Source organism: Etheostoma spectabile, chromosome 6 (genome assembly GCF_008692095.1).
Source record: "Etheostoma spectabile isolate EspeVRDwgs_2016 chromosome 6, UIUC_Espe_1.0, whole genome shotgun sequence".
Taxonomy (NCBI): domain Eukaryota; kingdom Metazoa; phylum Chordata; class Actinopteri; order Perciformes; family Percidae; genus Etheostoma; species Etheostoma spectabile.
Genome location: NC_045738.1, coordinates 6,409,621 through 6,436,992, shown reverse-complemented (window position 1 = coordinate 6,436,992; position 27,372 = coordinate 6,409,621). Strand labels below are relative to the sequence as shown.

Below are 27,372 nucleotides of genomic sequence, written 5' to 3'. Positions count from 1 at the left end.
GTATTCCGTTTCTGCCAATAGATCCCCCTAAATCCTACACACTGTTCCTTCAAAACGTGTTTATTTTACAATATGTGTGATGTACTGTAAAACGTGACATACCTTGAAGTCAACCCTGATTTTGTGAGTAGGTTTAGAAGACTCAGTTTCTCTCTGCTCAAATCCATGGGCCAGGGCAGCTAGGACACTGGGGGGAGTCTGCTCGCAGGGACCCTGAGATGAAAGACCCTGAGATATGACCATAATATGAATGTGGGCAGGAATGGACACACTTAAAACACTAATATACTTGCTTTTCGGTACGCATTCTATTGGCCATGTATTACCCTTTAATTAAATTTCCTGTTTTTATCATTTTTCTTTCATCCACTTTGCACTATAAAGCAATTGTGGGCTATGGTGTACTTATAGATCTAGATTTACATACAGGTAACATATTTATTGCCTTCTCTCTTTACTGAGTGATAACTGCAGTGCAATTGCCGTGTTTATGTCAATTTACATTATTTTTATTGCAGTCATCTGGGGGTTTGCAGTGAAGACTGATTTGCTAAATGTGTGTTACTTAAAAGAAGACTACTGAGTCTTTCTTCCACTTCCACTGTAACTTAGATTAAAATTATGTGGCAGGCTACAGAGTATTAACCACATTAGTTGAGGAGTGGCGGACTGAGTTTCCTTTTGCACAACTAAAACAACTTTTGAACAAGCACATGTTTGACCGAGGTAGGTTCATTTCTGAGTCTTTTTTGCAGAGGCACCGCTATTGCATCCAGCGCTTAGAGCTGCCCAAGACAACTGTGATTGGTTTACAGAGATGCCAGAGCACATTTTTTTTCTCCCATCCCGGAATGATGTGTGGACTAGCCAGACCCTCCTCCGCAGCGCTGTGGAGGAAGGCCAAATTTGGGGTGTTCTCAGAGACACAATTTGGCAGGTTTGTTTTTAAGGACTGTGACAATGTCATTAATTATTCAAACCGATTGATTATCAAAGTAGTTGATAACTAATCTTTGCAGCTCTAGTGTTGACATTTATTGTGTGACAGAGCAAATCAAACACGATCCCAAAATCCCACAAATGAAAGTTGTGTATTCCAACCATGGTGTTAGCACTCACCAAATTCAGAATCACTCACCTTCTCAGGTTTACGTCGAACTTGTGGAACACGGTGTGAACTGGACTTTCGATGCCTGACTTCTTCGTCTGAAATGTCTCCAAGGAATCCCTCCAGTGACACAAAGTCTTTAGAGGGCAGGAAAAAACAAAAATATAAGAGGCACATCATATGGCTTAGAAACAAAACAAAAAAACATTAAGTTTAAAGAAATGCATTTGCAGTTTGTTTACAGCTCTACATGACATGTAAGCAAATACATAATGTGGGGTTAAGAATAAAAATAATAATCTAGATTATGAATTAAGAAGAGCTGGGAGTAACGATATTTACATTTGTCACTTGAGTCAATTATTTTTTTAATTAAATTGAATATTGGTTTGGTTTATAAAATGCCAGAAAATGCCAATCAGTGTCTTATTTGGTCCGCAACTCAAAGGTATTCAGTTTACTGTCATAGAAGAGTTAATTAACTAGAAAATCCTCACTTTAAGGAAGCTGGAAACAGAGAATTTTTACTTTTTCCACAAATAATAACTCAAACTGATTAATCGATCATCAAAATAGTTGGATATTAATTTCATTGTTGACAACTAATTGAATAATCAGCTCTAGAATGACGCATCTATGTCATCTGGTTTATGAATGTTAATTTACCTTGACTGAAACGGGACCCAGCACCCCTTCTCCTGGCTGGGGAGGCAGAGCTTGAGAAAGCTTTGTCATCAAGATCAGAGTCGTAGTCCACCAGGTCAAAGTAGACTCGGGGTTTCACGACACGCTTTGGCTGTTTCCTTACTGACGGACTCTGACCATCACCCTGGAGACCAGATGGTGATTCCGCAGCACCCTCGTTCCCTTCGTCGTTACTTGAATGACCCCCGCTGAGAGAGGATCGCCGTCGCTTAGAGGCACCTTTAAAAAAAAGAAGCAGTGGGAAGCTGACGTGTTGAATTCTATGGAAGTATTAATACAACGTAAAGCTTGCACGCTCAAATTAAAAATTACCTTTGGGTGCTGTTCTTCCACTTAGTCTACGTGCTTTTCTCTCTTCAATTTGATCACATCTCTTATACCTTGTGGTAAACACACACAAACAAATTTCTCATGATTTTGAAACCGTTATAAGCTCCACTATAACTAAAAATAAAGTAGAGGTCAACTTACACACAACACTGCCGTTTGGTATTGGGACCACCAAACTTGGGTTTGTCGAGGCAGTTCATGCACTTGCCACAATCATCCTCGTGGTTGCAGCCTTTGCATATCCCACACCTCCGAGAGCGATACCCAAATGGCCCGAGTCCTTTCTTTTTCACAAAATTTGACGGCTTCTTGACCTTGGTGACCTTTGGATCTGACAGCCCAGGGCTGTCTGATTCAGAGGGAGACCCAATATCTGCAACAATAGACATTCACCCATTAGTAACTTAAGTTAATCATTCACCTCTCAGGGGGCAGTTGCAGATCATTTGGTGGCACTAATTTTGGTATGGACATTAACTCACACATAGGAGGTAATAGCTTGCCTATTAAAAATATCTTTGAGTATACACAAGGAAATAGAATCACAATTACTTGAATAGCAGATTTAAGGGAAGGTTTTAGTAATAAGCTAACTTTAAACGTAACCGTTTTAAACTAATCACCCATGAAACAGGGCTATATTTATTGTGGGGTAGAGGTGTAATGATTCATTTGTTACACTGATGCATTGATTGTAAATTATTCTGTTTCAAAGCATCCGTTTGTTAAAAGAAACCATTTATCTCTCTACTTTATTCTCTGCCAGGGCTGGAAGTTGCCATATCTATAACTAGTCCTACTGCTGCTGCCATCAAGTCATCACATTAAAGTGTTGAGAAGTTTTATGAACATGTAATGAAACTAATCCAGATAAGTCTTCCCATCAGTTGACACCTACCTTTAGGGATGGCTGTAGGGGAAATGCCAGTTCGTTCATGCAAAGGCAAGGCGCTAAGTCTAGGAATGTCATCTGGTACCAAGGCTCGAGGCTGCCCCAGCACCACGGATGCAGCACGACACACATGTTTGATGCGTGGACCTCCTGCTCTACGGAACTCCTGGCACAGGGGGGATATGAGCTGCGGCTAGAAATGAAAAAATTCCGATCATAATAGAGGCGCTGATGTAAAGGGGCTGGAATTGACAGAGGACTCAATTATTTTCTTTTTCTTTAAAATGCATTGTTATTTCATCCCCAGGCCATACAAATGGACATTCAATTGACGTGTTAAATTATTTTCAAATTCTGAATACATTTCAGTCATACATTTCAGTAAAGCAAACTTTGTTCATGCTAAGTTTGCAGCTATGGCAGAAGGATAATCAACAACAATAAACTGATAAAACCAGAGAGAGATTTGCAGGTTGATTTCCGCATCAGGCCTATTGATTTGTACACTTACTTGTCCTTGAGGTGGCTCTGTCTTGACTAGAACATCAGCATCAAGCTTAACTCTCTGCTTCCTCCTTTGTCTCTTAGAGGTCACATCTCGAGACCTGGCACCACTCGGACCAGACAACAGCTACAGGGTTAACAAGAAAAAACAAGGCATCAATACAAGCCTCAGAATACTACCCCCAAATCAGTTAAAACACTTGGGAGGTTTTTCTCATCTCTAACAGGTCCTATTCCATAGACTCAGAATGTATCTAATAGTGAACAATTAAAGTGTACAATGACAGAGATCATGTGCTTGGGGTGATGACCTTACCCCAGATGACTTAAGCTGTTTCTGCTGGTCAATCTTAATGAGCTGGACCTTGGCTTTCCTGAGGAGATTGAACATTCTTTTGTTTGCACCAGTAAGGCGCGCTCTTTGTGTAGCTCCCTTCTCCACAGATCCAGGATAATTGCCTTCACCTGCACCTGAGTTCTGTTCTGACTGCAGCTCTCCTGTAGAGATGAAGTAATATATGCCATGTTATGGTCCATTACATGTAATAAAGCAAATTTCATTCAATATTCTGATGCTTTTTAAATAATTTTGCTTACCTGAGTGACGTTGGGCAGTGTCTTTCCCTGCTAAATCCTCCTCTTTCTCGTGCTGAAATGCAAGGGACTTGAAGTTCATAGTCCTAACACAAACAGAAACTTTTCTCACCACTCCAGGAGAATCAAGGTCTTCTATCTTGAGCTTGGATTTGTTTTTCCCTGCATTTGAACTCCGTTGCCTAAGGCTGATGCTCATGGCCTCATCATCGAGTCCTTCTGCTAAATCAACAGGAGGCTGAAAAGGTTTACTCACACTCTCTGTCTCTGTTGTGTTTTTGCTCTTAGGAAGTCCCGTCTGTGACTTCTTTAGCCTTTGATAAATCTTAAGGTGAGCCGCTTGTTTATTAAACTTGGGGGAACTGTTCTTTATCTGGGCATCCAGGATGTCAGTAGATACTTCTGTGGGCTTATCATCTGGTGTAGATAAAAACAGATCCTCACATTTGTCCTCTGAATTTTTGTCCAGTGTGTACACTTCCTTGCTCAACTCGTCTGGCACATGCCACTTGAAAGTAGAGTTCTTTAGAGACGACTTCTTTTCAATTTTGCCACTATTTCTGTCAGAAAATAGGCAGTCGGCTATATCAATGTCGTCATCTAGGTCCTGAGCTGAAAACAGATCGACATCCAATTGAGCTTCACTCAATATGTCTTCCTCGTCGACCGGCAGGATTGGGGATATTGCTCTGCCTGTCCCATCTTCTCGCCTCTTTCCTGGGCGCACTGGCAAGCCTAATTGTAAACCCTTCTTTGGTGAGTTTCTTCGAGGCAAGACCGACATTCCAGCGTCATCCATAAACCTTTGTGGGGTCTTTATCACACGTGAGGATCTAGCACTTACTACAGGCATAATGAAGTGCTTTATGTTTTTAACAAACTTTGATTTCCCAGGCTGAGCATCTACAACATTGGCTTGCCCCCCATCGACTAATGTGTCTGTTTCTTCTTGCTTTAAACTATCATTGCCAACCCCCATTTCCATCAGCTTAGAAATTATTTTAGAATGTGGTCTGGGCCTTTTAGACCCAATAAAATGAAGGCCTGAAGGTCTCTTTTTGTACTTTTTATGTACTCCAATAAGTTTGGAGCTTGGGGTTGGTGTTATAGTTGCTAATGGGATGGAAATGTCACTCTCCCTCTCAACAATTTCTTGACTTTCAGATAATTTAAGTGGAGCAAATTTTCCATCTGTGCTCCTGTGCCGGTGTTTCTGACGCTGCCCAATCAAACTTTTACGCCTCTTTTTTACTTTTTTGAGCGATTTCTTTTGTCGGCGGGGTGTTTTTGGGTTACTTGCTTGACTTTCTTCCACCAAAGATGGTTGACTATCTATCATCTGAATGTCGGTTTCCTCTTTTACCAGTGGCGGTATCTGCTCTTCTTCTACTGCCACAGTGTCCTGTTTTGCCTCAGGCTGGGTGCAATTTATTGTTTCTGACTGACTGACTTCTGCTACTAAAGACTGAGTATCCTCCTTGAGCACAGACTCTGTGATAGTAGCTTCAACAGTAGCCAACTCTGTGCTGACAGCAGTTTCAGGAGAGACAACCACCTTCTTCCTTCTAACAGACCTCTTTTTCCCCAGTTTATTATTTCTACATCTTCTAGGTTTGGAAGGCACAGGCATTGGTTTGGCCTCTTTGATCTGCGTTTCTACCTCTTTCTCCACCTTCTGTGGAGCATCTTCAACTGGTACCGGTGAGGGGACATCCGCAATCTTTGCGGAAACCTCATCAGGAACTTCAGTGGAGTTTAAACTGGTCACCTGTGAGGGATCCTCAGCCAAATCCTGAAAAGAGTTTTTAGGAAGACCATGTGAGCTTGAATCTCCAGTTGACGCCTGAAACGCGTCTTCAACATGCGCCTGCAGCGTTTCTTCATCCTGTGGACTTTTTCTAAGCCTCCGTTTCTGAGTGGTCACTGGCTTATGGCTGACAGACTTTGTTTGTTGTAAATCACAGCTTGGTGTCCTCCTCCTTAATCTCCTTGTTGGTGTGACTTGAGTATTCAGATATGATGATTTATCCTCATTAACTTCACTTAGATCTGTCAGAGCATCCTCTTTCTTTTCAGACACAGGGCTAACTTGCTGAATTAAAAAGGATGGCTTTGAGCTTTTATGTTTCCCAGGAGAGGAGACCTTTTTGATCTGAAGAGGTGGAACTTTCCCGCAATCCGTTTTAGTCATTTCTTGTGGAAGAGTTTCAGTCGCATGTTCCACTTCAACTTCCACCTGTAAAGTGGACTTTTCCTCAACTGACACGTCTGCCTTGTTTTGGGAACCCTTCTCATTATTGTCTAAGCTTTTACAGTCTTGGGGGGCTGAGTTTTCCAATTTGGATTTTTTATCTATTGCCTTCAAACTCTTGTTGACACTGGTGTCACAAAAAGTGGACTGATTCAACTCGCTTATGGTCTCCTCTGTTACGTTGACAGCATTTTCAGCCACCTTTGTCTGACTTTCTTCCTTCACTAAAGTTAAAGTCCAGACAAACTTTTTTCTCAGTTTTTTCTTTCGAGTTGAGTTTTCCGCACTGGCCTGTGCATCATATTTTGGGTTTCTGACCTTCAACAACTTTAAACTTGGGACCCGCATTTCCTCATTTTTGAAAGCCAAACTGTCATTGGATTGTACATCTAAATGATCAGTCTCTTTCGATGATAGACCATGGTTTTCAGGCACCGCGGCATCCTTATTCAGCCTCTTGCTTTGCCTTTGTCTGCCACTTCTCGCTGATGGTTTGGTCTTTACTGTTTGAGAAACTTCTGGCTTTGACTCCACCAGAATGGCATCACTTTTACTCAGACTTTCTGGTTCGGCTGCACCGTCTGAGACTCTTTTAGTGACGGGGTTAGTGGCTCTATTGCTCCTACGAGTGACTTGAACTTCAGAATCTTGCTCGGTCACAATTTCCTTATGCTTTAATTTCTTGGCATTCATTTTTGGCTCTACAGTCCCAATCTCCTTTACAGTCTCAAATAGATCAGATGATTTTCTCTCTTTTGCTTTTTGGTCATCAACCACAACTTTGGCGCTAGTCTGGCAGACAGGCTCTGTTGTCTTTGAAGCAGATCTCCCACGCCTTTTAGGTACAGTCCCCCCTCCCTTATCTTCTGTGCCATATTTATCCTCATGCGGTTCAGTTTTTAATTTGACATGGGCACTTGAAATCTGGTCGCCCTGAATGTCCTTGGCTTTGGGCTGATCCTGGATTCCTTTTATCTTTAACTTCTTTGCAGATTTTTTACGAGGCTCTTTTATGCTTTTCATTTTCTTTTTGGCCACTAACTTTATAGTAATCCTTGGTGCTCCTGATGAGGCTCCGCTTTTACTGGACTGCCGATCAATGGTGGTTTTTCCTTTCGAACTTTTCCTGCAATCCTTTGCAGGCTCTGCTTCAGGAGATAAGCAGTGTGTTTCCTCCAAAGATTTGACATCCTTTACAGGATCAGGGGAGGTAATATCTGCCTCCAATGCTAGCGTTTTAAGCGGTAGCTTCTCACTTTGACGTTTAGATTTTGTGTTGACAGCATCACCTACAAATCAAAAACATTTTAAATATTTTAAAAGTTCACGGCTCTATCAGTGAATGCAAAACTGGGAATAGAAAACAACCGTTTTTCATATTGTTCAATGCTTAATAGAGGCCGACCAATATATCATGGACCAATATTATCACCCGATACTAGGCATTTTCCAAACTATCGGTATCAGCATTTAAAATAGCCAATACATTTTTCTGTTTAATATTCATTCATTCATTCGAATCATTTATAAAGACAAATAAATGATTCTGATAAATGAATATTTAAAAAAAAAACTAATAAAAACAGACAAAACACCTTTCAACCATGTTATAAGTTTTGGGGTTGTGTAGTTTGTTCACCAGAGGGTGCTCTACAACGTCCCTGTTGGCAATTTAAGTCTGTATTTCATTTACAAGAACTTTAATATATTTTGAAATTTCTCTGTTCTGGTGTGACAATGAAACAAACAAGTTTATTTTTAAACTGCATTATCATATTACTATTATTACATTAAATACATATTATTACATGTTATTACTCAAATAACTACAAATAACTAATGTTAGGGAAATCTGTTTACGCTTTGTTACGTGTTTCTGGATTTAAAAAAATATATTTTCTATATCGGCCAATATATCAGAATATTGGATTTTAAAATCACCAAATGTTTGTATCGGTCTTAAAAACCCTTTATCTGCCGGGCTCTAATTCTTAATACAAACGTATGCGTTGTTTATAAATTACAAAAAAAACTTCATGTGGTGCAGTAATATAGTTTTCTTTACCTTTGCAAGGGTTTTGTCGTGAAAACGCAGGTCCTTTGGAGCCGTTTCTCTCAGCTTCAAATCCTCTGAAGTCATCTCCCTTGAAAAGGAAAAACAGATCATTAATACTTAAGTCAAAGTAACACCACTCTGCTGGAGGTTGCCGAACCATCAGCAAAAATCAGTAACTATAATGTTTAGTTAACATCATTAATTTTGAATTCGAAAGCATGGAATTAATTGTTACCAGTATCCACGGCACCTTAGATGGAGGAACACTGATAATAGCTCTGAAAGCTCATTAAAAAGAATTCTTGAATTCTTGAAGATTCATGTTGAGCATAATGATTTGCCTATCATTACACCTACAATTTATTTATCTTAGCATATTGGACCAACAGATATGTCAAATCATAATAATGTTTTTTTGGATAAGAAGTTACAGCAATAACATCAACAGACAGACAATGGAAAATCGTTTTAATTGTTCCACATTCAAAACAACTTTTTTCATTCATCTCATCAGAGTTGTAATACATAAAACATGGTTAGAGTCTGCATTAGAAACAACCTAAAGTGTGTACTGTTTTGGGGGGAACGCTTCCTGAACTTTTTAATTATGCAGTTACGTGTAATCTAGATTATTTACCACCTCATGCAAGATCAGAAATGTATAACATTTGTATGACTCACACTTGAGCAGTTAGGACAAACTCCTACATTCCCTACAAAAAACTGCAGGGAACAGTAGCTAGGTCTTTAATTACGATTCCCTCCAAGTACTGTACATCTCCCTCATGCTTGCAGTTGTGACCCGAAAGCCTACAAATTGCTCTACTCTTATGAATAAGGATTATACATTAACGATAAACTTTACATGTGTTAATCGTATGGAGCGGTCAGTTCTTAGAAGGGTGCAAGTGGCTTTGGCACACTTCTGCACCACCATTTAAAAATGTCCTGTTTGGTAACATTAGCTAGCAGTTAGCTATTCCCTCCTCTCGAAAGCATTTAAACTCACTTCTGTCTGCAGAAAAGATAGCCAAAATGAAAAGTTAACATTAGTTATCTGAGTTTTATATTCACGTTTACCTCAGGCGAAGAAGTATGGTCCCAGAAATAATTGTGTTCTACCTTATATGAACTAGTTAAGTAGGCAACTGTGCCCGCATCTGGACAGCGTATGAAAACAGAACAGTTAGCTGCTAGCCGCTGTGCAGGATACTGAGGCGATAACCGTCCCGTTCTTTGTGTTCGCTACTATTAGCTAGCTGCTACTCTGGCCTGACAACGAGCGGGCCATAGATGAAACAATTGCGATTCCTGTTTACAAATTAGCGTACTCACTCACTGGCTTATAAAAATCTACTTAAGATTTTACGGTTTAATATTTAAAACTGCATGCGAGCAATTGAGAGAACAGTGCTAATGTAACTTCTCTGCTTAAGTGGTATTTTGTGTTGCGGCTGTTCATTAAATGTCATGGGAAGCTGCACTATGCTAACACAAGTTAGCATGCAATGTTAGCTTACCAAGCTTGAAGCTAACATTAGCCTAGCGAAGGGATGTTGACATTTCACCATGGTACTAACCTGTCACACTGCTGTGGACAGCACTCATACTTGCACATTTAACAATCACACAAAATATGAGAAGATGAAATAAAGATACTAACTCCTGGGTCGGTTTGGGACCTCACCTCTTCACTCCCACTAGAGCTGTATCCAGCCTGGCCAAGGGTCTGGTGGCTCGCCTCTATCCCAAGTAAGCGCAAGTGAGACTGGTCTTCGTTTAACGATAGAACCAGGTTTGCGGGCCTTGGCCCTCCGTCAGTCACATCATCAGCATCTGAGCTTGATCGTCCTAGTTGCCATCGCTTCTCGGAGCGCAAACGACTGCGTGACGACCAAGGCCGACCGGGGAAACGACCTCTGGCCGTAGCGGTTCCACCTTGGCCTCCTACGGCAGCCGCGGTTGCTGATCCGCATCCCGCTGCCGCCATCATTGCTTCAACAACAACACACACCGACGGCTAGCAGTTCGACGAGAGACAAGAGGGAAGGCGCGAGATGGGAGGGGGGAGCCGCAATGCTACAAGGGAAGGTGAGTTTTTTCGCTGAGGCTTCAACGGTAGGTGAAAGTGGGTCGACCTCTGGTGGTGATTGTATGCTACTTGACATCTCTTCCTTTTCTTGTTTCCATGCTAGACGCATGGCGTATTGCTCTCCTCTGTTCTCTAATCGCTATTTACAACTTATTTAATAATAATTGTCTACATCTTTTTATATACTCCAATATTTTCGCAAGTAGCCTACTCCGTCATTTTTTTCAATTTGTTCCAACTGTCCAAATTCAATGTAGAGTGTAAATTAAAAACAGTGTCTCCAGTTGCTCACAGTTCCTTTGATGAGAGTAGCTACTTCCCACACTGAACTAACTTTACTGTTTCCTTATCTCCACATTCACACTTTCCATCAACATCCGGATGTTTACCAATCAAAGAAAGCCCACTCCTCAGCCCACAATGCCCAAACCTCAATCTGGCCTTGACATCTCCAATCAGAAATGTACATATTACATCCATCTCAGACTATGCTCGCTAGGTAGATATGAGTTCAACTTTAGTGATCGCATTCATTTAAATTCTAAACTAAACCTAACTCACTGATCAATTTACAGGTGTTTCCAGCCTACATTAAAATCCCAAGGCTGCATATGCTGTTAATAATGTTTTATTAAAGAACAGAAATACTGGTGAGGTAAAAGTCGCAAAACTTCTCAGTACATGGTAGGGGGAATGCAGAGGCAGAAAATAAAGAAAAATAGTTACAGTTTGTTCGTCTTCTCTGATGATTAGTACCCTGGCTCTAACACATTGCAAATACAGTAGATGGCAGTATGCATCTGTATTGTCACTAGAAGAAGGCAATGATGAAAAACACGAAGAAGCAGTCTAATTCAATTTTATAGTGTTTAATATGGCAAAACACAAATGTCGATTTCTTAAAACATCCCCTGTCTTTATGCCTTTCTAAATGATATAATTATGTATAAACAATCCCTGAAATGTTGCACAAAAAAAAAACTACTTTACATACATACATACATACATACATACATACATACATACATACATACATACATACATACAGTTCACATGCAGACATACATACATGCACACCTGGACTTAAATTCACACCTGGTCACTCTTATAATTTTAACACTGGACTCAACACTGACACTTTAATAATGATTTATGGTCTTTTTTTTTTTTTTCTTGCTAAAACTGCTGCTGGAACTTTCAATTTCCTCGCGGGAGTCATCCCAAAAGGATTAATAAAGAGAAGTCTAAGTCTTTTTTTTTTATTTATCAATGTTGTTCTCCATGTTCAATTCATGCTGTCGAATTGACTGAATATGTTTGGAATGTGCCTTGTTTGATATGAATCTTTAATAAAAATAAATTTAAAAAATCATAGTGTTTAATTTTAATGTTAAGTTCAAGCTCATGGATCAAATAAGCACATATTTTTTGCAGAATAAATTGGCAAAAAGTGCGTAGGCTTAAGAGACTATACTACTACAAATAGAAAGGCAAATCTCTTCTTCAATAATAATTATATTCAATAACATTATTCAAGAAAGTACTGGATCTTGGCTTCCGACCTCTTAAATATCCTTATTTCAGATTTGATGAGTATTTATAGGCTATTCAAACAAGTCAGTGGTCTTCTGTGAGCAAACAACTGAGTTGGAACAACATGTGACTCAAAACTCTCAACTCATAGCCTTTCACAGCGTTCCACAAAAAAGCTAATTGAAATATTTCGTTCCACTGAATGTAAAATATGTGAAAAGAGACAGACCTACACAACAATTTGATTGGACGGGAGGTAAGTATTAAAGGATTGCTATAGCTAAATATGTTGATAGGAACAGACAATGGGAGGAACCTTTTTTAACCCGGCACGTAGGCCCCTGATCCCTCAATATGTGTTCTTTAAACCTCTTATAAGCACACGAAGCAAAATCATGTGACGCAGGTCCCACACTCCCGTACAGTAGGTGGCGGTATGCAGTCCAGGTGAGTGTGTGCTTGCCTTTAAAACAAAAAGACGAAGAAGAAGAGGGAGGAAGTGTTTGATTGTTTGGATTTAGCTAGCTAGCTCATTTGAGGCGATCAGATTATCTGACTTTTTTGGCCTTGTAAATATCAGGTAAAGTACGACATTAATATACAATATTCTTGTCCCGAAATAATATCAAATGACTTCGCCCAGAATCTGGTGACCGTTGTAAATTACTGCTACAGCTGTTCGTAGCAGTCGGAACAACCTAATGTTACATTGCTAAGCTAAATGAATACTAACGTTAGCATGAGGTCATTTTCGAGTCATCTGACAATCCAAACTAGGTGCTATCAGGCTGTTTATGGCTTGAATTGCATACAATTTAATTAAAATGACTTAGAGTTTTAGTCATGTCTTGGTAGTTAGTTAGTTAGTAGTCGATTGCGGTTCAAACGGAGACATAACCAGCATCACCTTTGTCACAAAAGTGTCATGTCTTTAAGATGTTTTCTCAAGCTGGTTCTGTCCTATAACTTGTTTTTCTTTATGTAGCAGGAGCCACCAAATTCACGATGAACCTGGAACGACTGCCCAACGAGGAGAAACTGACCCTATGCCGAAAATATTATTTAGGTAAGAGTACTTAAAAATGGACAGGACACGTACCGATACAAACATCTTTATATCTTTTCGTCACACCTCCTTCCCTTTGGTTTGTAAATGCTGGTAACATGCAAGTAGTGTTAATACTTGCCTCCGTATATTATACAATTATATTAAAATGATCTGATGCAGCTCACTTAGGTGAGAAGTAGGATAGGTTAAAGGTGACTTGAAGCCTTTTGTAAAGCAAAGCATGAACAACTTGAGTAGATGTTCCTAAATATGAATTCAGTAGACTTGTCTTTGATGTTTTGTTCTCAGGTGGCTTTGCGTTCCTACCGTTCCTGTGGCTGGTCAATGTGGTTTGGTTTTTCAAGGAGGCCTTTGTAAAGCCAGTGTACAGCGAACAGCTCCAAATAAAAACGTGTAAGTTTCAGAACTGCTACTTTAATACCAGACATTTTACATAATTAGCTTAGATTGACAAAAATATGTATTTAGAAACAGTTCAAGTCTAGTTTCCCCCTCTAGTTATGCTGTGGATTCAACACTTGTTAGGACTCCGTTCAATCACTCAATACATTTTTAATCTAGTCAAGACATCCAGTGAAACCTCAAAGCAAATGTTCTAGATTCTGTATACACACATCTAACGTAATGTGGGCATTATTGTTCCATCATGGTCAAACCACTGGGATGAAGTTAAGACATCTTCAAGTTCCCATAAATCCTGTAGGGGATGGGACAACTTTTCTAGGTGAAGAGAGTTGATTAAATGCTTTCTAAGCAGCGCTGGACAATGATTACAATTATGTATATTATGACTTTTAATGTAAAACTTGTATTTATAATATTCTTGTATCCACAAATGAGATAAAAAATGTTGGGTTTTGTTTTAGGATAAACAAAAAAAAAGACAGACTCAATATGTGATTTTTAAATGCTTAGCATGTTGACATACTGCTGCAAAAAGTAAATTCTGGGAGAATTTTTACAATTAATTAGATCTATGCCTAAACCTATAAATTAGGACACATTTTGGGCTAACTGACATTAACAGACAGTAAATGTCCTTGTGGTTATTTTTTTTCTGTTTGAAAAACAATATTTCCACACATAAATGTGAGCCACTATTGACACATTTGGTGTAAAATGTGTACTTTATAAAACACTATCAAACTAAAGAAAGCTTTAGGCAAAGCTCAAGCGTGATATGATGTACTTGTGTGTTGATTGTTTTCAATGCAAGGTAATAGTTTCTTTTATCTTTTTAATCTAGATGTAAAGCGGTCAGCACTGGGGTTGCTGCTGTGGGTAACGGTACTCACTACCTGGATAACCATATACCAGCACTTCAGAGCAGAGTGGGGGGAGGTGGGAGATTACCTCTCATTTACCATTCCACTGGGCATTCCTTGATGTGTCTTTGTCAATGACATAGAACTAATGATCCACTGTTATGGACCAAAGAATGTTCCTTCTTTAACTACAGTGAACAATTCTGGTGATTTGCCTGGTCTCTGGAGCTAAATTCAATGACTGAATCACATTAACAGTAATCCCTTGTGTCTTCAAAAGAGAAATGATGTAGGATTTCAAACTGTTTTATGCTTGCCAAGGCATTTAAGAAAGTTCTGAGTTCTTTTTTTTTTTAGAATAGGCTAATTTTGTATAGCAGACAATGTGACCTATCAGTATCTAATGATGATTAATAGATTCAAAATGCTTTTTTCTTTTTTTCTTGACTTATTGTGGAGTTTAATGTTTGTGTGTTATTGTCCTAAAACAATTTTTACATGTGTCTGAATGACAAATAAAGTCCATACTTCCTCCCAAGTTACAATGTTTTCACTCCATGCACTGTATTTTCCTTGGCAAGTCAGAATTTATATTCATGTTGGGAAATAATTATCCCTCTAAGATCTACAAATCTGTAAGAACTTTTTTGTTTGACTCATTGATGAGCTATTTTTTTCCATATACACTCCTAATATTTAGTATTGTTTTAGAAGGCTCCTAAAGTCTGAGAGATCGCTGGCGCCTGTTGTGAAACTCAATAACTTAATCCCTCCAAATGTCCTCACTTCCCTATCTTACTATATGAGTCATAACATATTCAGTGCCATTTTTAGTCACTCCAGTCAAAGCTTAAGTGACAGGTTCTACATTGCCAACAGGGAGAACATGTGCCCTGCGTACAAGCGGCCGACCTCCCTAGAACGAGAACAAGTCAGAAGTATCAGCATGTACCGTGCTTTTACGATGGAGGGAGTCCCTAATAAAACAGACTTACAGGGAGTAAATTAAAGAATCCTTTTACAAATCTTGTTTCCGAGTGTGTTATGTTTTGTGTGTGTATACTGAGTAAAGAGATGGAAAGTAATATATACTCAAGTATAATTTTAAGGCAATTCCACTACACTTCAAAGGTTAATATTGTACTTTCAACATAACTAAATTATTTGACAGCTACTTACTTTGCTGATAAAGATTGTATACATAAAACATATTTATAAATAAACCATACAATCTGATGTATTGTTATAAATTAAACTAACCAGTAATATGTAACGTAGTTCAATTAAACTCCAGCCTAGGCCAACTATTGCATTAAAGTGCCACTTATATAAGAATATACAATAATACAACACCAACAGGACCACATTTTCTGCATTGTATTCTTTCTTTTTTTTAAACTTCCAAGTACATATAGCTGATGAACCTTACTATATACTGTATTTTTTTACAGTGAAGTGTTGGTACTTTTCCTTAAGTAAATGATCTGAATGGTTGTTTCACCACTATGAGAGTGATTGATGGGGGAAAGCACATGCTCTGACATGTGTTAGGGACGTTCCTGCTGTCACTGTCTGTCTGGCATCAGCTCACGGGGGTTAACAACATCTCTTTTGAACTTATTTTTGGATAGACCTTCCTCGACAACCGAGCATAAGCATATATTTCATAAGAGGTCTTATAAGAAAAAAACTTTGTATCGGTGCCGTTAACCCTAGGTATATATTGCAGGCTTCAACATTGGTAGGCTAATAATAAAAACACAAAGATCAACAAACAAAATTAAAACACAATATTGTCAATAAGCTCACAACAGCTGTGTCACTCCCAAAACAATACACTCTTATCCAAGATGGTCATGCCTGAACACCCAAGGGTACGCATCCAGAACATAACAGAGGCAAGGTGCCCCAACTAATTATGCAACTCCAGTATAAAACACACAGTCACGTCAAGCACGCAGAGGGCAAGGAGCAGACAGACCGACGCACAAGTGCATCATCACAGTACCTGATTTAGGACTCACCACAAGCAGTTAAACAAGGGCTGTCCTTTCCCGTACACTTATTTAGACAGGGAATATAAGAAGAGGTAGGTTGTGGTCAGTGTTGTATGCCTTGTGAACTCAATTTCTCTGAAGTCAACTCTCCTTTTTACATTTTTTGTCCTACTGATTAGATATGGACTTCATCCTGCCACCCAATCTGCCAGATGGTGATATCCCATGGGAGAAGGTTTTACCTCCTCTTATTCCTCGGCTCAATGGGACTTATGGACAATATAATTGGTCTCCGAAATTACTGATGCCAGAGACTGACAATAACAGCTCCGCAGAGGTAGGTCATTTTAAGTTACTTATGTTAAGAAGATAATATATTGGCTCAATAGAACTGCATGGAAACACAATTAAAACACAGTGATTACCAAATAACCTTTTACAATGATAACTTAAATTTGATATGTACAATATATTAAATGTATATTGACTACAGGTCCTAGCTTTTTTTTTAAATGCATCTGCCTGATGACTTGAGGTCCGTCACAACTTTGTCCGCATTCAAAAGCAAACTCAAAACCTTTATTTTCTCAGGCATGTCTTTAATTATACTGTGTGTGTGTGTGTGTGTGTGTGTGTGTGTATGAAATTGTCGCACTTGTAGGTCTTATTTCTTTTTGTTGATTGTCTTGTTGTGTGTTCTTATTTCTAGTCATGCTTTGTTTTAGTGTGTGTTTTTAATTTAAAGCACATTGGGTTTACGTGTAATTAAAAGGTGCTATAAATATAAAATAGACATCTGACAGTCAATTTTAACAGCTGAAAATCCCGATTTGCAGCTGAAAGCTAAAAAACAAAAACAAAAGCAAGTAGAAATATTCTGTCAAACTACAGTTTCCAAGGTCAAGAATGAACTTTTACACTCAAATAGCATCAAGGTTATCTATTTAGTAACTGGTGGTGGCAAATAGGGCTTTTTTGGGCTATTTGCTGTGATTAAAAAAATGGTATTTCTATTTAATAATACATAGTATTTCCACTCCTGTTGGTAGGTTAACTGTGACAACAGTGGTTTTACAGTTCAAGTTGATGTAAAGCACTTCAACCCAGAGGACCTAATGGTCAAAGTAACAGGAGACTTTGTGGAAGTGCAAGGAAAGCATGAAGAAAAAAAGGTTGGTATTTTGGAAGGAACATTGATGTATTTTGCGGTTTATGTGTAAAAGTTAAGATTTGTCTTATCTTCAAAAATGTTCTTAATGTGTTGTTAGAAGGATGGTCCAGGGGTTACAACACGGCAGTTTAACCGCCGCTACCGAATCCCAAAGCGAGTGGACACCATGGCTTTGGAGTCAGCGGTCTCTCCAGATGGCATCCTTATCATATCTGCACCGATGCTGCAAACCGAGGACTCCAGAATCCTGACCAAATAATAATTATACCAAGCACTCAAATCTCAACCACCTTCACAGCATATAAAAAAAAAAAAAAGTCTAATGTAATCCTTTAAGAACTCACAGGCACATGCAGAAATAACTTCAGGCTCCTTTATGCACAGCAACTCTCAACATGTGCCAAAACAGCCATTTGTCCTGTTCCTGGCACTGTTCTAATATTCCCTACTCTCTGAGGTTTGTATATACTGCTCTACTATTACTCATCAATCTTACATTATGTTTTAAGGAACCATTCTTTGTAAATATTCTGCATTTGAAAGTTCAAATTGCTGTTTTTGTTGTAAAATGCACTGTATTGTAATTGTGATTAATGATGCACACTAACATATCTCCAAACTCTTTAATGTGGCAATAGTTCTTCAAAAATGAAAACAATAAATTTCTTTTTAAAATAAAAAGTGACACCATCAAGTGCCTCTTGTCAACGTTCAAGTAACTTGTTGCTCTGTAACACAGAGTCCACTTCACTAAAAGGAAAAATACAAAAGATTAGTTTTCTGGAATGCCAAGATGACAATCAATTTGGCTTGCTGAGCAATTTCATTTATATTTATTATTTTACCTGATCTGCTCCTTTACCCATCTTCTCTGCTTGCGAAGGACTTGTAATAAAGGGTCATCTTCAAACTCTTTTTCATCAGAATCTGAAAAAAGGACAAATGGTACCGTTGAAGAGAGTTCATAATGGAATATAATCAGAGGACCAATGCTATAAGTTATTGTTTTGTTATTTAAACCCCTGAAAGACAGTATGAAGTCATGACTACAGCAAAATTCAAAATGAATCACAAATGTTACAGCACAAAAAAAGAGAATGTTCTCCAGGGCTTGTGGCATGTTTGGAATAGAAACTAATCATAGGTCAGAATATATTATCCACAATTAACTACCGGCCAAAGGTTGGGGCTCTTTGCTGCCATAAGCTCACCTTCAGCTTCTTGCAGAAGCTGTGAAAGGACCTCCATTGAGTTCTGCACATCGCATGGAGGAACTGAAGAATGTGGAGGTGCAGAGGAAGTGCAGGTAGGAGAAACCGCCGAGTCAGGTGCTGAAGATAAATCCACTGGGGGAAACAGTACCTCTGAAACTACCTGTCAAGGCCCAATGAGAAAACCCTACTGGTTAATGCAGCTTCTGATTACCATGACATCCCCAAGTGATGATGTATGACACCTAAACTATACAAGGTGTGCAGAGTAATGGAAGCACCATTCAATATCTGTAGTAAAAGGAGTATATTTAAAGAACGTGTGCCATTTTTCCTGACATTCTAACAACTTAAATTATTTAATAGGACAATGTCACACACACACCAAAAACACCTTGGAAGAACTCAAGTATGCAGCTTCCCTGGCTTCATAGGCCCTTGTATTAATCAAACTACATAGAGAGAATTAAAAAAAAAAAAAAATAACTTTGAGAACCTGTCCTAAGGCACTGTGGATTGGAGAAGGGGGTGGTGCATGATCGCCAGTACTGCTCTCACAGGGAAACCCCTGGCTTCCCTCCTGTTGCTGCTGCGCTGCCCACGGCATGACCTTATGAGCAGAAACTCGTTGATGTGAAGAACTCCTGTTTGTAGAGCCAGGGCCATCAGCATGTTCTCTATCTGCAGTATATCTGCAAAAAAAAACAAAAAAAACACAATTATATTACGCATTCAGTCTTGATTTTATTTTGTTTGCATGTTTCAATATTACCTTGCTGATTTCTTCTGCTTTCTGAAGGACGGAGCTGTCTTCCTCTCATTCTTCTCTGACTCTCCCGTCAGAGCATTCTCCCTCTCAGATGTTTTGTGGTGACTAAGTCCTGCTCTTTTTATAGCTCCAGATGAAGCCGGTGGTGGGGATGGCATATGTTCAGAAATACTCTTATTCATGAAGTTGTTCACCGAGTCTCCAGGGACTTGTGTCTTTTTTCTGACAACTTTTGTCTGAGACTCATCTTTACTACCGGAAATGTTTTGTTGTGTGCTAGCACAAGATGACTGGATGGGAAAGGGCAAGACTTCACAGAGTAAATGCATATGGGCAGGAACATGAGCAACAGTCTGGGGATAAGGGACTGAAGAGCCAGGAGGTGGACCTGAAACTGGGGGATATGGTCCGGGGACTTCTTTGGTCTCTGGCTGGGGAGCAGTGATGTGCGAATGTGAAGCTTTCTGTGAGATTTCAGGAGGTTGTTTACTCTGATGTTGCTATAGATGATGCAAGAAAGAGGAAATTAAAATGATTCTGAAAATCTGCAATAAATATCAAACAAAAAACCTGAAGTAAATATCACACACTTTTGACTCAAACCAAGTCTGTCCACTGGCTGAAGGATGGCTTGAAATGGGGCCCTGCCAGCTAAAAGTGGGACCGTGGTGACTGGATTGTTGCAGGGACTGGGGCCGCTCCCTGGCCTGCTCCATCTTTCTCCTTAAACGCCACTGGAACAAGATGTCATCTTCCCGGCGTGTGGGGGGCACCAGTGAAGGAATGACGCAGGGGGACACAGCTGGAACTGGGTCTGAGATGTGAATGTTCATAAACACATTGCACAATAACACTGACACAGCAGTACAGTTTAAAAAAGAACATAAATAAGAGGAATTGTCTACTACAAGTTACATAACATAAGGAAGAAAGGCATTGAGCAAGTTTAAATTCAAAGAAAAGTAAAAAAAAATTGCAACTCAGAAATAATTACTCAACACTCTTGCCTTACCAGTAGATCTTATTAAACTGTGAATCAGTCGTCTTCGTGCTGGCTCCTCAACACTGACTGGGGAAGAGAAATCGGAGCATTCCAGACCCTCTGAGCTGACAGGGATAGATCCATCACTCAGAGTACATTCACTGTTAGAAAGACGAAAAAGTTATTTACAAGTCAAGGTGTGACTTAAATTATAAATGTTACTTGCTGGTCTTCATACCCTTTCAGCAGAAGTCTGCTGGCCTTTTCTTGAAGGTGTAGGATCTCTGTGTCATCTAATTCACCCCAATATGTGTCTGACAAAATCTGAGAAACAAGGAGAACAGACAGAACACTCAATAAGCCACAGGTTTCCTCACACTATTTTGTAAATGAATACAACTAGATAATTAAATATGCAGCATTTGAGTCAAAAAGAAAACAAAAATCTAATCAGTCACATTATCTGGCCTGATATTGTTAACAAACATACTGAGGTTATGTTGCGAGGTTGATACATTTGACATGAGCGTGCTGAACAAGCCATACATGTCTCAGACTTGGCTGCTTAAATGATGGCGTCCCAGATATTTAGTAAACACAGAGGTTTTCAAATGGACATGTGGTCTTGTCTTAAAATGCAAATATTTATATGTACACTTAGTCTGTATAAGGCGTTTCTTCTGCAGACACTCTGCTCCCCGGGCATTCAGACAAATTGGCATAAACAAGGACAGGGTGCAGACTCAATCCCTTATAACAGCATACCCAAATAATAAAAAATAAATAAAAATGGAACAGTATCTGGTTTGTTTTTATTTTGTAAAAGAAATAAATCTACATTCCGAGGTAAATGCACTCACACTAAGCGATCCTCTGCACGGGGAAAGGGACGCGTCGTGTTGGTGCTGTACGGCTGGACTGTAAATGGATGGTCCATCTGTTCAGAGGAAGGCATTCCATAGAAAGATTTGAACAGCAAGGTTGCTTTCCACATTGCAATTTAGGAACTGGTGACAGTTAATAACCCCTACATTACAAAAAAAACAATAATTGAGAATGTACCCGTGTCTGAAGAACTGCGGGGTAAAGATGAGGGTGGCATCCACCAAAAAGGCAGCTGCTTCTCTCCAATGACAGAGTGCATCTGCTGGCGCTCCTCTCGACTCTGTGGTCGACCATGGCGAAAGCGATCTATGTACCTGGGAGAGCAAAGGCCAATGCTGGCTATAAGTAGTGATTCAAATTATTATTTAAAAGATCCACTCACCAATAATAATGATACAATAGCACTGTCAGTCATGCCTTACATATTGCAGCTTTTCATTACAATAAAAGGTCACAGATCTGTTTAAGAGGACAACTTAGGGCATAGGCACCACTACGTTTGAGGGTTTGAGGGTCTTGACTCTAAACTACAAACAAAAGCATACTTTGCCATTACGGAGTCCTGCTGAACTCCTAGCTCTGAGGTATCTGTGGATTTTCCAGCTCTTGCAGACTGTTTATGTGTCTCCATGTCAGATGAAGTTGTATTGCTGGCAGCAGAAGATCCACACTCAGTGGAGGGCCAGGACTCTGCAAAAACAGGTTGTACATCTGGGGCAGCAAAATATTGGCCATGTGGCTCAACCAGCCGTTGGCTCTCTGGGCTCTGAGCGTGTAATTGTGGACTGGATTGCTGGTTTGAGCGTACAGGAATCAAAGTCTGCAAAAGAACATCAAAGTGACAGAAATATTTGCAATGACTTAGGAAAGTAAACTAAGAATCAAATCTATGTCTTGCAGTATGAGAACATTTACATACAGTTTTTTTCTTTTTATTTGACAGGGACTGGTTGTGAGATGGGTAGTAGGATCCCTTCCCCACTCTGGATGCTGGTTGAAAGGGATTCTTCCTTGTAAACACAGGCCCACTGTCAAAACAATACTTCTGATATGACCAACTGTAACTATTGTTTAAGGTAATATGAAAATGTGATCTTCAGATCTTACCTGGATTTCATTACAGCTTTAGAAGGTCACAAGACAGCATGCACAGAAGAAGTTGCTTCAGTATGGTTCTGATTTATACCTGATCCCAACTGAGTTCTTTTACAATAAAATATAGCTGGATTGGCATGTTTTACCGTAGAATAACACTTAACTTAGAAAGACAAAGGCCACAACATCCGCCGGCTTGACTTGCCATGTCTACAAAACAAAGTTACCATGGTGTCAAATGCCAGTAAGCCACAAAATGTCCATTAAATAGCAAATTAAGATGCAACGGCGGGCACTTTAAACCAGTATTCATGCAACGAGTCCAACTTTGTAACTGAAAACATAATTACTAAGCCATTTCACACAAATGCAACACTATCGATGAAACCAGAAGAAAACGACATTTTTTAACCGAACATTGTATACTACAAGACTTACAGCCAATAGGCACCAAGTTAAATATGATGGACATCAATTTACCCAATCACGTAGAATGTCCTCGCAGCATAAGCGCCAATCAGTTAATAGGAAACCGGCAGCGCGCGGAAGAGGAAAGTCTGCAAAGGATCGTTGGTCAAAAACAAGCTAAGTTAGTTAGCAACGATAATTTGAGCTAGTAAGCGCTAGGGTCTGATATAATAATACAATACACACTCTTTATTTCCTGTAACTGTATGGAAACCACTAGGGGTAATCATTAGTCAGCTAGCTATTCGTAATATATCTAGGTTAACGTCGATAACGCTGGGCTTGAGAAACTGGCTTTTGCGTTATCCAATGGTTACTGCTAAGACAGAAGGTGGCTAACCTTAACGGATTGCAAACGGTCCTATCCTAACCGCAGCCAGCCAACGTTAGCAAGCAAGCGTCCTGTAGAAGTCCTATCTAGCTAAGTTAGTGTTGTCAAGTAAGGTTAGCATAAGTTACAAGTCGGTATCAACCTATAAACACTACATGATTAACCATAGTGATTAACTTGGTGGTAATAAAAGTCGCCGTTTTTTCAAATTAACGCTAACGTTACATATATTATAGAAAGGTGGATATTATGCACCACGTCAAGATCAAAACTGAAAGACCAGGTAAGTAACAGTTATCGTTAACGTTACTACATTTTCACCCGAAAGGCAATTAAATGTAAACGTCCTCCTGACCTAAGCTAGGCTATTACATTTGGGTAAAGTTAATCAATAACATTACTCACATCCAGTAACAAAGTATGCATTGAATATGAATTCTTTGGTGTGAGTTTTTTCAGTAGCTAACGTTAATTCTTGCACACAATGTTTACAACTTACGCTAACGTATTATTCTGCAGATTTAGAGGGGGCTGGTGCACGAAGCAGATTGGATGCTGTGTTAAAGGGACTGGTAGAGAGGAGTGAAAATGAAAGGTCAGTAAAACTAATAATAAAATTGAAACTCATCTAATCACTGTTTTTACTTTTCACTCAGACTAATATCTTTGTTTTTTGATCAGGGAGCAAAATGAGGGCGATTCTGGAAAACTATCAGCAGACTCCTTAAATAAGTATGGATCATTGATTTGGATTTAAAATGTATTTGCCAATTTTGTAAAATGTATGATATACCGTAGTTACTGCTGTGAAGTTAGTGCATATTTGTTATATTATTTCAACATTAAATACAAAGTGTAAAGGCTTGTTTTTAGATTTCATGTTTCACTTGCTGTTTCTAGGGATTTGTCTCCATTGTCTGCTGGAAAAAGGCAAGTGATTTAATAATTTAGTTTTTTACAATTGTGGCTAAAAACATCTCTCTGTGGTCCTGCCCTGTCAATGATTTTATAATTTCTCATTGACAAGTTGCATGTCTGCACAGCAGACACCTTTTACACCATAATAGGTGTAAAAGCAGTAACTTTTGTAAAGTTTTCTCTGTCCCTATACTTGCTTTGATTGCCAGGCCGTCAGCTCGATTTCCACAGCACCGTCGGAAGAAGCGCAAAGAGATGGATGAGGGCATACCAGAGAGCAATCAGCACAAACAAAGTAAACTTAGTGCAAATATAGAAAATAATTCTGCAACAAATTAAATTGTAGTATTTGTCCTTTTTGTCCCTCAGTTACTGGATGGTCACTTTTGCCTTTTTACGTCATTGTACAATTTCTCACCTTTTCTTTCTTTGTCTTCCCATTATCTGTTTTTCTCCATTTGTTAGATGCTTACATCATTAAGTTGTTTGATCGCAGTGTGGATCTGGCTCAGTTCAACACCAGCACCCCACTTTATCCTATCTGTCGTTCCTGGATGAGAAACAATCCTTCTGTCCGTGTGCTGCCTGCTTCCCCAAGCCCCCCTCACAGTATGGTAGAGGAAGAGGTGAGGCTACTCGGTTACGCTGGATAACTTCAGTTGTAGTAAAAAACGTAAAACTTCACCACAAAGTACAAGTACAATTTTAAAATTACACTTCACTGAAGATTGTGAAAGATTCTTTCATTGTAGACTAGAATTCTTGCTTTTGTTGTGTTCCCTTACAGAGAAGGGAAGTTTATATTGTGGCCAGAAATATTACAGAGAACAGTATTATCACAATATTGCATCAAACTTTGGGGTATTACTACTTATGGAGCTGAAATATAAAAAAGGGCCTCAAACTAGATAGATAGAAAGAAAGAACACTAAAAAGTGAACCACTTAAATCCCCATCAATTCAAGCAGGTTGGTTGTTAAAAGCCCAGCACAGTTAGCTAGCAATTATTTAAAATGCAGCACAGTGTCTGCAAAAGCCTAACATTGCTGCACAATGGCACACTTACATGGGGCTTCCACAAGCCAGAAGCACCTCTCTCCCTCAGTCTTACCAGCATTAGGGTGCTCTTTTGTGGCTCAGCAATTTAAAGTGTGGATCCGGCTCAGTTCAACACCAGCACCAGTTCTGAAAACAAAGGCAATGTGCTGTGTCCCTTCTGAAACGGGTGTCATATATATCTGGTATACTTGGACACCCCTGCTTCTGCACAGGGCAGCAACTGTAGTCAAGTTGGATTTACGGCTGATGCATTCAACTCCTTATAATCACATATAACTCTAAAACTATAGGTTTGTTGATTAAGAGAGGGGAATTGCTCTTGAGTATTTAGTTGTAATTTGTTGTTTTGAGCAAACAAACAAATTTCTATCCCCACATTTTTTTATGTTTTAACTAACCATGTTAAACCCCAAACTTAAAACTTAAAATCTGTGTCATTAATACGATCAGTTATTTAGCACAAAATTGTCTCATAGTTGAATTAACTTTTAAACAAAGTATTAAGAAAAGTCCTTACAGACTTACTATAATGTATTAGTATGCCTTCAGTTCTTTAAAGATGTCATTATGCCATAGTTGTAATGCCAGGAATAATATTGTGCTAAAGGTTTTCCTTTTCCATTTTCTTTCTTTCTCCAGCTTACCGATATGATCAATGGTAAAGGTCAGATTGTGTACAGACTCCCTCCTCCAACCTCCTGTCCAGTCAGCACTTCTGGTGAACCCATCAATCTCCGGATCCCACAGACTGAAAAACCCACTGTTACCAAGGTACACACATCTATTATTACATCAAATTCATTAGTTGAACAGTTAACAAATCATAAGTAACTCAATCTGAACATTTTGTTTTTCCCATAGTTAACAGATTCAGTTCCTGTATCCGGTTCTCTCATATGTGACCACATGGAACGTTGGAAAAAGATAAGACAAAAGTATGTTCTTTGTGTCAAGCAACTTGGTATTGTTACTTAAAATAATTATTCACATTTTCATTGATGTTGTGTACTGTAGACAACCCACCTCGAGGTCAGGGTTACACCCGTGTTCTTGTGCAACTTGGTCACCATGCAACGTAGTTTATTTGTTGCCGTTATGGAGTCAGGTTATCATGTACAATTTAAAACCTCTGAAACATCTGAAAGTCCTGAATGAGTTGAGTTGACTCTTATTGGTCCTTTTTTCAGATGGAAGGAGTGCTCTAACAAGAACCAGTTAAGATACAGCGAGAGTATCAAGGTCCTTAAGGAGATGAAGGAGCTGTATGATCGCTAACTGGCTTGTACGGTAGCATTAGCATAGCAGTCGATGTTTGAACACACCTGCCGTCTACAATCTGATCCCAAGGAAAGCACGAACACAACCTGGAGCCTTAAATAGACCATATGTCCTATGCATTGCAGAAAAAAATATTTTAAAGGATGTTTGTTTGTTGCAATTTCTTGTGTTCTAGTGTGATGTGTTCTTATTCATAAACATTCTGTGAAGATGTCTAAATAAATGAACTGGCTCTTCAGTTTTCCAAATACACTCTGACTTGTGCGTCCTCATCCTTAAGACGACTTATTAAAGTCCATTGTAGTCTCTTATACACTTTCAGATTTGCTTCAACACATACCTTTTCAGGACACAGCAACTACTATTAACTGAGAGAGGTCTGTCTTAAAGCTGGAGTAGGCACTTTTTTTCAAGGGTTATTAGGCAAAAATTCCATAATCTTTCAGCATATTGTAATTCAAGTGGTCAGAGAAAACTAGACTTCTGCACCTCTTCTAGGCTCCGTTTCCAGGCCAATCTAGCTTGTGACAGGAGATTGGTCAATCACAGGTCATGTCAGAGAGAGAGAGAGAGCATTTCCGAAATGGTAACTTTAGTATCTTTCAACCCTATTTAACCATGTTTTTATGTTTGAGTGATTTGATGGGAATAATTATTCCAGTATTGAGAGGGACCGCTGCAGTGTAACGTTGGGCAATTTACATCCACCTAAAGTTAAACATCCCTCAATTTGCTATTGCTAAACCCACTAGCAAAGCCCGTTTAGTAGATGCGATAACGGTGCACATTTGCCCATCGGAATTATAATG

At 39.2% G+C, this 27,372-nt stretch overlaps 5 protein-coding genes across 12 annotated transcripts in view; 3 read left to right on the top strand and 2 right to left on the bottom strand.

Annotated features, from left to right (window-relative positions):
* Window positions 1-10,495, bottom strand: part of kmt2bb (lysine (K)-specific methyltransferase 2Bb) — a 31,576-nt gene extending 21,081 nt beyond the window's left edge. The window contains exons 1-11 of one of the 2 annotated variants that reach the window (XM_032518250.1): window positions 10,128-10,495; window positions 8,450-8,528; window positions 4,137-7,673; window positions 3,856-4,037; window positions 3,547-3,666; window positions 3,042-3,228; window positions 2,285-2,516; window positions 2,126-2,193; window positions 1,775-2,032; window positions 1,139-1,245; window positions 103-228 (exon numbers count right to left, since the gene is read on the bottom strand). In XM_032518250.1, the coding sequence (XP_032374141.1) occupies window positions 103-228; window positions 1,139-1,245; window positions 1,775-2,032; window positions 2,126-2,193; window positions 2,285-2,516; window positions 3,042-3,228; window positions 3,547-3,666; window positions 3,856-4,037; window positions 4,137-7,673; window positions 8,450-8,528; window positions 10,128-10,433 (5,202 nt within the window). In that variant the 5' untranslated portion in view covers window positions 10,434-10,495. Of the gene's footprint in view, window positions 1-102; window positions 229-1,138; window positions 1,246-1,774; window positions 2,033-2,125; window positions 2,194-2,284; window positions 2,517-3,041; window positions 3,229-3,546; window positions 3,667-3,855; window positions 4,038-4,136; window positions 7,674-8,449; window positions 8,529-10,103 lie in introns of both variants that reach the window. The other variant, XM_032518249.1, reaches the window with a different exon arrangement.
* Window positions 1-14,934, top strand: part of psenen (presenilin enhancer, gamma-secretase subunit) — a 15,746-nt gene extending 812 nt beyond the window's left edge. Inside the window, exons 2-5 of one of the 3 annotated variants that reach the window (XM_032518401.1) lie at window positions 12,587-12,645; window positions 13,054-13,131; window positions 13,423-13,527; window positions 14,381-14,934. In XM_032518401.1, coding sequence (XP_032374292.1) covers window positions 13,071-13,131; window positions 13,423-13,527; window positions 14,381-14,520 — 306 coding nt within the window. In that variant the 5' untranslated portion in view covers window positions 12,587-12,645; window positions 13,054-13,070 and the 3' untranslated portion in view covers window positions 14,521-14,934. Of the gene's footprint in view, window positions 1-12,517; window positions 12,646-13,050; window positions 13,132-13,422; window positions 13,528-14,380 lie in introns of those variants that run through there. The other 2 variants (XM_032518399.1, XM_032518400.1) reach the window with 2 other exon arrangements.
* Window positions 14,935-16,336: 1,402 nt separating this feature from the next.
* hspb6 (heat shock protein, alpha-crystallin-related, b6) lies at window positions 16,337-17,922 on the top strand. 2 transcript variants are annotated; one of them, XM_032518396.1, is made up of 4 exons: window positions 16,337-16,488; window positions 16,576-16,733; window positions 17,446-17,568; window positions 17,665-17,922. In XM_032518396.1, exons 2-4 carry the CDS (start codon window positions 16,578-16,580, stop codon window positions 17,824-17,826), a joined length of 441 nt encoding a protein of 146 aa, XP_032374287.1. In that variant the 5' UTR covers window positions 16,337-16,488; window positions 16,576-16,577; the 3' UTR covers window positions 17,827-17,922. The 2 variants fall into 2 exon arrangements, with proteins under 2 accessions (XP_032374287.1, XP_032374288.1); XM_032518397.1 differs by lacking the exon at window positions 16,337-16,488 and having other exon boundaries at window positions 16,495-16,733.
* Window positions 17,923-17,989: 67 nt separating this feature from the next.
* proser3 (proline and serine rich 3) lies at window positions 17,990-24,826 on the bottom strand. 3 transcript variants are annotated; one of them, XM_032518322.1, is made up of 13 exons: window positions 22,522-22,941; window positions 22,334-22,442; window positions 21,960-22,234; window positions 21,592-21,728; window positions 21,390-21,466; window positions 20,768-20,853; window positions 20,560-20,690; window positions 20,138-20,361; window positions 19,551-20,047; window positions 19,275-19,470; window positions 18,779-18,941; window positions 18,413-18,494; window positions 17,990-18,317 (listed from the first exon to the last, which is right to left on the bottom strand). In XM_032518322.1, the coding sequence occupies exons 1-13, from the start codon at window positions 22,530-22,532 to the stop codon at window positions 18,272-18,274; spliced, it is 2,034 nt and encodes a 677-aa protein (XP_032374213.1). In that variant the 5' UTR covers window positions 22,533-22,941; the 3' UTR covers window positions 17,990-18,271. The 3 variants fall into 3 exon arrangements, with proteins under 3 accessions (XP_032374213.1, XP_032374215.1, XP_032374214.1); XM_032518324.1 differs by lacking the exons at window positions 22,334-22,442; window positions 22,522-22,941 and adding an exon at window positions 24,645-24,826; XM_032518323.1 differs by lacking the exon at window positions 22,334-22,442.
* On the top strand, window positions 23,041-26,874 carry lin37 (lin-37 DREAM MuvB core complex component). Of its 2 annotated transcripts, XM_032518383.1 has the most exons (11): window positions 23,041-23,103; window positions 23,285-23,289; window positions 23,545-23,591; window positions 23,828-23,903; window positions 23,990-24,040; window positions 24,209-24,238; window positions 24,436-24,521; window positions 24,692-24,852; window positions 25,925-26,056; window positions 26,147-26,220; window positions 26,473-26,816. In XM_032518383.1, the coding sequence occupies exons 3-11, from the start codon at window positions 23,558-23,560 to the stop codon at window positions 26,558-26,560; spliced, it is 732 nt and encodes a 243-aa protein (XP_032374274.1). In that variant the 5' UTR covers window positions 23,041-23,103; window positions 23,285-23,289; window positions 23,545-23,557; the 3' UTR covers window positions 26,561-26,816. The 2 variants fall into 2 exon arrangements, with proteins under 2 accessions (XP_032374274.1, XP_032374275.1); XM_032518384.1 differs by lacking the exon at window positions 23,285-23,289 and having other exon boundaries at window positions 23,056-23,112; window positions 26,473-26,874.
* The last annotated feature ends 498 nt before the right edge of the window (window positions 26,875-27,372 follow it).